The sequence below is a fragment of the Paramormyrops kingsleyae genome, chromosome 8, assembly GCF_048594095.1.
Source record: "Paramormyrops kingsleyae isolate MSU_618 chromosome 8, PKINGS_0.4, whole genome shotgun sequence".
Taxonomy (NCBI): Eukaryota; Metazoa; Chordata; class Actinopteri; order Osteoglossiformes; family Mormyridae; genus Paramormyrops; species Paramormyrops kingsleyae.
In genome coordinates, this window is record NC_132804.1 from 26703282 (window position 1) to 26712098 (window position 8817).

Here is an 8817-nt window from a genome sequence, read left to right on the forward strand (position 1 = left end):
AAAGCTCCTGACGCTCCGCCTCCTGCCGGCTTGGACCTGCCGCTTCTGGCTCTTTACTGGTTTCAGGGAGATTTGCACGAAACAAAACAAACAGCCAGACGGCCGCAGGTGTACAAACGATTCTCCCAGCTACACCACGACCTCTCTCTCCTGACGCCGTGACTCCCTCCCACGCACGTGTGCTCAGGCCACACGAGCGCAGGCTGGCACACACACACACACACACACGCACACACACACACACACACGCACATGCACACACACACACACACACATACACACGCACACACACACACACGCACACACACACACACACGCACATGCACACACACACAGACATACACACGCACACACATGCACACACACACACACATACCCACACACACACACACGCACACACACACACACACCCATACCCACATGCACACACACACACACACACACACATGCAACCTAGACCAAGTTCCTTTTTATTATTTAATGACAGAGTCAGCTCTCTGCTTCCCTTGTTCCTGTAGACATGTTTGGAAAACTCAAGGGTGGTCAAACAATAGGGGGTCTATCAAACACTCCTCCCCTGTTCTGTTCACATCCCTGCCAGTTTCTTGGGGGATTTCACTCTCCGCTTTGAACTGCGTTGGCCTCCGGTTGAATACCAGGCGTGTTGGGAAGACTCCTACCAGACTGTTATACAAGCGCGGTGGTCGTGTTTCTCAGATGAACAAGTCAGTAGGTGGTTCTCCCGGTCTGAGCAGAGGCAGGAGGAGCCCACTGGTGCCCCAGAAGCCAGACCCCACTGTTAAATATCGGGGAAAAAAGGCCCAGAATGGGTTCGATCTTGGCAGGCTGCTTGTGAAAGACACAGCGATGGCAGTTATGTAAGTAGCTGTCTGCTAACAGTGAGAAGATGCTGGAATCTGACCTTGAGACCAGAGATATGAAGAAATCTCCAAGCAACCAGATAAAGCAGAAAGTGGTGATTTTAGCTTTTTTACTTGACACAGTACTCCTCCCACCCCAGCCCCCGCCACCCCCACACTCACAGCTATTATGTTACCCTGGAATGCTCAGCACCTACCCATGGTTACTTATGAGGGTCATCAGCTCTCTCAGAGCCAGGGGTGCTGAATAAAATGTCACTCAGCGGGTCGCAGGGAGCCAAAGCTGGACCCGTGACCAAGACACGTGTTTTGAAATGGGCAGGTTACCCCCCCCCCCCCCTTTTGCACATGGAGGTCAGGGCTCATGGGAGAAGGCAGCACATCTTTTATGCTCCTCTAAATGCCTCATGGGAGTTTGTCCACAGTCCACCTGTGTCAGATTGATGTGATGACATTGTGCGCCGTGAAAGGAAACCAGCATTAATACAATAAAGCAGCCAGTATTAAATTAATGTTCAGGGCCTCGTCAAAAGGTAATTTACTTAAAGATAAGGGACTGCTTATTCGGGGGCGTAGGAAAACGTACCCACCAATATTTAATTTGGCTTCATTGGTCCCTCCCAAAACATAGCCCTTTACGTTTGAATTATTACGTTATATCCCCTCATATCAAACTCTCTCCTATGCCCTAGTGCTTATTCTCTTAGTATTAACGACGTCCCGCCCCATGTAAATATAATTGCACCGGTAGGGTCACCAGGATGTCACACATCTGGTCGATGGCTGTGTGAGGTCAGCTGATTGACCACAAGTGGGATGACCCCCGCAACACCGATACCAGCCCTTAGCTGGACCGACGTTTAATCACGGGAGGTGCTAGAGGGCGCCCTTTAGCCCTGGCTAACGCACACGTCGCTCTGGGGTAGAGGAAGCGTGCGTTCGACACAGGAGGCGAGCCGTCATTCCCGCACGCTTCTCGCAATAGGGCTGGCATCCCCTCACAGGTGACGGGGCGGAGATAAACACGAGAGAGCACGCTTCAGAGACAGATCGCACCATGCGCTTTAAAGGCTAACGATCAACGCTCAAACGCTGGAGCTGTCAACCGTCTGTGGGACCAGAGAAGGGAACGTGAATAAACAAATAAATGAATGAACCAGTAATCAGTGCAACATGGACGTGTGGTGCTGGACGGAAGAACACCATAACCGAAGGAAAACAAGCCTCGCTTCACCATGTCAAGGAATCAGATCCCAGACAGCCTGGCCTTTAGGGATTTAGTTACGTTGTTATTTTCTAAAACTAAATAAACGATAATAGTAAAACAATGCTTGGTTTGTTGTTTTGTCTCATCACCGGCGGTATTTTATGGGACGGCCTCAATAATAGAAGCTGAGCAGACAGCCAGGTCACGGACAGGCGCACGGGTCACGGACAGGCGCGCGGGTCACGGACAGGTACACGGGTCACGGACAGGTACACGGGTCACGGACAGGTACGCGGGTCACGGACAGGTACGCGGGTCACAGGCGCATCACTCACCAGTCGTGCTGTGGCTCATCGACCACCAGCAGAATTTTGAACTTCTTGGGTGAGGCGGCAGGCGTCTGGTCCACCAGGCCGGCGGAGGCGGCCGTCTGCTTGACCACATTGGTGATGGAGCTGAAGAACCCACCGCCGGAGGAGGTCTGGGCCAGCTGCGGTCTCCTGTCCGGGGTTGGGGTGACAGAGGGAGCCTGGGCGGGGGTGGGTGCCGGAGCTGGGGTTGGGGCCGGGGTCGGGGCTGGGGCAGGAGCCGTGCTGGGGGTGGCGGACGAGGCTGCTGTGGGAGGAGGTGGTGGAGGGGGGTCTGGCCGCTGGAGGTCCGTCATGTAGCCATTAGGCAGGTTGGCGATGAAGCTGCTGTCGGACAGGCGGCGGCGCAGGAAGTTCATGGCTGACGGCCTGGCGGGCAGGCGCTGGGGAGGAAGCGGGGTGCGGCGAGCCCGCGGTCTCTGCTTCACACGGCGACGCAACGGCGGCTCGGGCAGGCGATGCGCACGCGGGGCTGAGCTGAGCTCGCGTCTCTGTCGGCCGTGTCCCCCTCTGTGGCTGCTCCTCCCTCCCTCCTCGATGCTGGGCTTTTTCGCCGCTCAGCCAATCTGTGGCCAAGGGATGCTCTCTCCTTCTCTCTCTCCCTGTCTCTCCCTCTCTCTCTCTCCCTGCCTCTCCCTCTCTCTCCTTCTCTCTCTCCCTGTCTCTCCCTCTCTCTCCCTCTCTCTCTCCCTGTCTCTCCCTCTCTCTCCTTCTCTCTCTCCCTGTCTCTCCCTCTCTCTCTCCTTCTCTCTCTCCCTGCCTCTCCCTCTCTCTCCTTCTCTCTCTCCCTCACTCTCTCCTTCTCTCTCTCCCTGCCTCTCCCTCTCTCTTCCTCTCTCTCTCCCTGTCACCTCTCTCTCTCTCTACCTCTCCCTCTCTCTCTCCCTCTTCCTCGCTCGCTCGGTCTCAGCAGTCCCCCCCCACTACCCCCCCTCCCCTGAACGTGTCCTGCTACCTCATAACCGACGTGCCCCTGTCATGCCGTATCCGGGGGTTACCAGGGGTTTCCAAGGAGAACGCATGAGGTGGCGCATGCAGAGGGACACCCCCCCATGACTCTGCTGCACCCCCCTATCCCACCCCCACAGTCACCCCAGGATGACCTTCTCAGTCAAGGCTTCAATCTCCCCAGTAGGCTGCAGGAGAGAGAACACAAATCCAGGTGGGGGGGGCTGTGAATGGAGAGGATTGGGGGTGGGGCGGCACAGGGCAGACATCAACACTCCTCCATTACAGGAGGTGTTCCCTGAAGACCCCTCTCTCACCGGAGCTGCACGTTACACTTCAGGAAAAAAACAATATTAATCATTCCTGCAAAAAAGAAAATCGATAATCCGGCAATGGAAAAGCAAGGTTTTCACACTAAAGTAACCTATGCATCCAGTGCAGAAACACCCTGCTGTCCTATAAGCTCACCAAGGACTCGCAGAGACGTCAATCAGATTATAAGCGGTACTTCCCCCTTGCTGGGTAGCTAAACCTGACATCAGGGAATGGCCATGCTCAAATTAAACAGCAAACCTTTATGTTCAACCACTAATTTCTCTGTAGCAGAAAAATCTGGTCACCAAGCCTGTTCTGCTTTTACACCTGAAAAGTGAATCTCCCCATAAATTGTTATTCAAAACACAAGTATTGTTTTTTTTTTTAATTACACTGCTTTTGTTTATCTCCTGCTTTTTTTCCTGGCAGCTTCTCTCCATAATTCATACAGACTAAAAGACAGGAGGAGGAGAACAGGCTTGAATGATGTGCCTGGTGCCAGCCTGGCTCTGTCCTTTAAGGCTTCCCGTTTAGAGATGTGTAGAGGCAGCCTCTCTGCTGAGGTACCTCTGCGTTGGTCTGAGACCAATGTAACACCCAGGACTTCTGTGAAATGGTGAATCTCATCAAGAACAAGGTTCGCACATGTTCTGTATTATGGTTATTATAAATGTTTACTTCCATTTGTGTTTCTTGCAGGTTGAAATGAAATAAAAAACATGAAATGAAAGTTATTTACCATTTATGCGCCTGAGCATGAGTCCCGGTGCATTGGAATGTGTTTTTTTTTTTCCATATCCCATAATGCTCCCTGTTTTTAATACATGCACACATTCAGTGGTGAAACTGAAACTGAGTACAGGGTCAGGCTTTCCTCCAGCGCCCCTGGGCTTTTTTCAGAATGTATGGGGGGTGCATACCAGGGAGCGTCTGAAGTCGCGCATGTCTCTTTCGACCGAAAATGCAAAACTTGATAAGCTGTTGTGCTTCTGGCAGCTGCCTTTATGCTAAAACACCTTCTGCTGCATGACAAAGCGTTTGTCTTAGGGGTCTCCGAAGGAGAAGAGCAATCAGAAAGAGATAAAAATAGTTCTGTACAGCTACCAGTGTCCCTCAGGGTACGGCAACAGAGCGAAATCGTAATGCCAGCGTCTTAAAACACAGCATGGGTCTCACCAAAGCGATACCCTAACCCCACTGTGTTTTACCCTGAGAGAACCGGAAAATTCCACAGGGAAATTACAAGGGTGTTAGTTTAAAGCCTCACATCAGTGGTAATTTATGTTGCTCAGTAGGTTGCTAGTTTGAATCCCAAACTACTCAGCAGACTAGCCCAGGTTTGTAGCCACATAGTAAAATTTGTATGCTCTCAATCAGACACAGTCAGGTAGTAAAATAATGAGTTTGAACCCTCTCTGAAATTTGTACCCCCCCGCCCAAAATTTCTGGCTGCACACAAGTTGCCACATCTCTGTTGAGCCCCTGAGCAAGGCCTTCAACCCCCTGAAAAATGCTGTAGGGGTGCCGGATGGATGGCTGACATTGTGCTCAGACCTCAAAGCTTGATTCTCAACTTTATTTGTGTGTGTCTCAGGTGAACAAGATGGGATATGAGAGCAATCACATTCCAAAGTACCTGTACTCATACAAATCTCAAATAAAGCTTAATTTTCTATTCCATGTTGAAAATATGGCAGGAGAACTTGATAAGATACAAAAATAATGAACAAATAGATACTGGAAGCTACTGGTTTATAACTGTAGATAAATATGGCTGGTCCAAGATCTGGACTCAAGGTCATGGTGAAAACTGTAGGGTGCTGTTTGAGTTTAGTGGTGCTCCAGTGTGAGGCGAGGAGGCGTTGCCAGCGCATCGCCGTCGTGCGACGCCCCCATGTGGTGTGAGTCACAGCTGCGCTCGTGCTGACACGATAAGCTCATCGCGTCCTACATTCCTCCTCAGAAAGTGACGGCTTAAAACCCAACGCTCAGCACTTGCTGCTCACGTACCAGGGTGCTTCTGTGCTCTGATGAAGGGACAGAAAAGCAATTTGTAAAAAAAAAAAATAAAATTATATCTTTGGCAGAAACATGGCAACATGAAATTGAAAGAGAATAACTGTGCATAATCCAAAGCAGGGATGTGTGTTGCAGATACTGCATCATAACGGGTGCAGAACCCTTTCATTAAAAGCATTCGTGCATTTACTTTGATATCTCCACAGTGAATATAAAAAAGTAAACAAGCAAATAGGAGGCTGAGGTAGGCATTCATGTTGCTGGGGTGACTAGCACTGTGATCTCACTGTGGGTTCGATTCCTGGCCCGGCTTCTGTGTCTGTGCGGAGTTTCACTCTCTTGTTAGTTTGGGTTTCCTCCTCCACAAACATAGTTAGGTGAATCACTGTTTCTGAACTACCCTGTGTGTTATTGTGTGCTTGTACTCTGCGATGCAATGGCATGATGTCCAGGGTGAGCCTGGGACCCGCTCCAGGCCCTTTTGTGACCTTGTCCAAAATAAGTGTTTGTGATGGATGTGATGGATGCTTGGACAGTTTCTCCCTCTGGCTTGCAATAAATGTTGATATTGTTGAATCATCTCCGTTGGCAGAACTGAGTTTCCTCCTAAAGTATAAATAGCCTGACCCGAGACGGCATCGAATCTTGGATTCCACTGGGATCAGAATTTGTTGTAACATGCATTTGCTATTTTCAGAACCAGGCAAATACTATAATGCAACCTCCCCATGACAGTAGAACAATAAACAAACAAATAAATATAATGATATTAGTCTTCTTTTTTCGTCCAATTTTATCCTTATTTACCAGATTTTTTATTCTTCCCCTAAATAATATAGATAGATTTTGTAATGAATGTATCCCTGTTGTTTCTTAAATTTATGCATTTCAGTCACCAGTCCAGATCTTTCCCTACTGTGCTCTAAAATAGTGGGAAGAAAACACAAAGTTGTATTTCGTGGAGTAAACATATTTAATAATGTTATATTTCAATGTTAATATTCACTCAAAAGCCCTTGTGGAGTAAACATATTTCTTATATCCCTGTAATTTAAAAATATGAGACATAGAAAAAGACAATGCAGATGTATTTGTGAATGTGGTTCATATTCCTGGAAACTACGAGCGCCAGGCAGGGAACAGCCCAGGATGGGGCGCCAACCCATCGCAGGGCACACTCACTCACCATTCACTCATATCTGCACAACTATGGACAATTTGATAATTCCAGTTAACCTCAGCCTGTTTTTGGACTGTGGGGGGGGGGGGCACCGAAGTACCTGAAGGAAACCCCATGATGACATGGGGAGAACATGCAAACTCCATACATCTGGATAGGTTCCGGACCCCCTGCGACCCAGAATAGGACAAGCCGTCACAGAAAAAGGATGGATGGTTCATATTATTTATACCTATGGACAGAATTGCATGGTGACAATGAAGGCATAATGTCAGCTGATTATGACATCAAAAGCTAATTGTGATGCTGATTGTGACATCATTGGAATATAGACTTTGACAGGAAAAAAAAGACGATAACCTGCACGACTAGAAAAATGACATCACTAGATTACATGTCGATTTGCCTCTATTAGTTAATGGAGGAAACTGTTTACAGCATATAAAAGCAGGGCCAGTAAACAGTGGCCTTACAAGCAACTTAAATCATTTCATTACTTCATTATTTTCTGCTGGTAATATTGTAATGGCTTTGATTCTCTGTAAGCCTTTGCAAAAATAGGAAATAATTAACCCTGAATATTCTTTTTGTCAACTCTAGTTTTATAAAATAAAAAAACTCACCATTTACAAATATTTCTTGCTTTAAAAAAAAAAAACATTTTCGCCATCCCAGTGTTGGTAAGTATACAGACATTTTAAACAAAAGACGGCTTGTCAGATCAGAGCTCCAGGCAGCCTGACAGCGCTGATGTTTAACTGATGTGGTGCATTCATCTCCTCTGTTCACCGAAGCTGTGATGTCGCCTCAAGATTACCCATGAGCCACTGCTCCCTCTCACTTGGTTCCTTGGGAAAAGGGCAAGTCTGCTGTAGGAGCTGCACGAGTCTAAATTACACCCACATATCTTTAGCTGAAGGGCAGAGAGCATTTACAGCGCGTTATGGTTGCGGTAGTGCTGCCCTCAGTGTAATGGTTTTCATGTGAACACTCACTCGCAGACATGTCCATGCCCAATTATAACAAGGCAGAACCATCGAGTGTCGTGTGAAAGAGGTGGCACAGATGGGGAAGCATTTTCCAGAGTATATTTTTAATACGCCAGCTGGTCCCGTTGCAGCGTAACTTCAGTGATATCAGTCCTGAATCTTCAAGTCTCCATGCGTGAGGGAATTCTGACACAAGGAGGACAACACAGACCTGCACAGAACCACCGCTAAGAAAGCAATGACCTGTTACCACAGTGCTTCACGGGTATTACGCTTTTGATGTGGGTGTTATTCAGATACAAGATGTGTAAGGGAACCCTGCATTCTTACGAAGCACAATTGTTATATTCTCTGATGTCCTTTGCGCAGATTTATTGTTTTGCATGTGGCCTGTAATCTACATCAGGCATTCGGCAACTGAGCAGTCCCGTTCGAACGCGGATTTTATCAGCGAAGTCCGCTGTTAAAATTTTCACCCTCTGCATGTGGCGTGCGAGTATTGGTCTCCATGGCAACCACCGCTAAAGCCCCGTGCTGTTTGTGTGGCCATTATGGGCTTCAGGGGAGAGAGAGGGGAGAGGTAGCGCGTGTCCGGCTCCCCAGGTTGGGGGCTTGATGCATTTAATGGTTCGAAGCTGCCCCACACAAACACACGGGGCGGGGGGGTACAAACACCCTGTTACTCCAGTGAAGCCTTCATCCCACATGCGGAAAGCAGTGCCAGTGACAGAGAGGATTTTGAGATTGCAATCCTGAGACACAAAACAGTCACACTGATAAATGAAGCCTGAGTGTGTTTTTTGTTTTTCTTTTGCATTTATCCAAAACAAGATACATTTTTTGAGGAAGCAGGGTTAGCCAGTCCCTGGGACAAGTGCGGATTAAGGGGCTTGGACAGGGGTACAGCAGT

General features: G+C 48.5%; 1 protein-coding gene across 1 annotated transcript in view; it reads right to left on the minus strand.

Moving 5' to 3' along the window:
• The window catches only part of syn2b (synapsin IIb), a 65907-nt gene extending 62629 nt beyond the window's left edge, over positions 1-3278 (minus strand). Inside the window, exon 1 of the mRNA XM_023799664.2 lies at positions 2424-3278. Coding sequence (XP_023655432.1) covers positions 2424-2815 — 392 coding nt within the window. The 5' untranslated portion in view covers positions 2816-3278. The remainder of the gene's footprint in view (positions 1-2423) is intronic.
• Positions 3279-8817: the final 5539 nt, after the last annotated feature.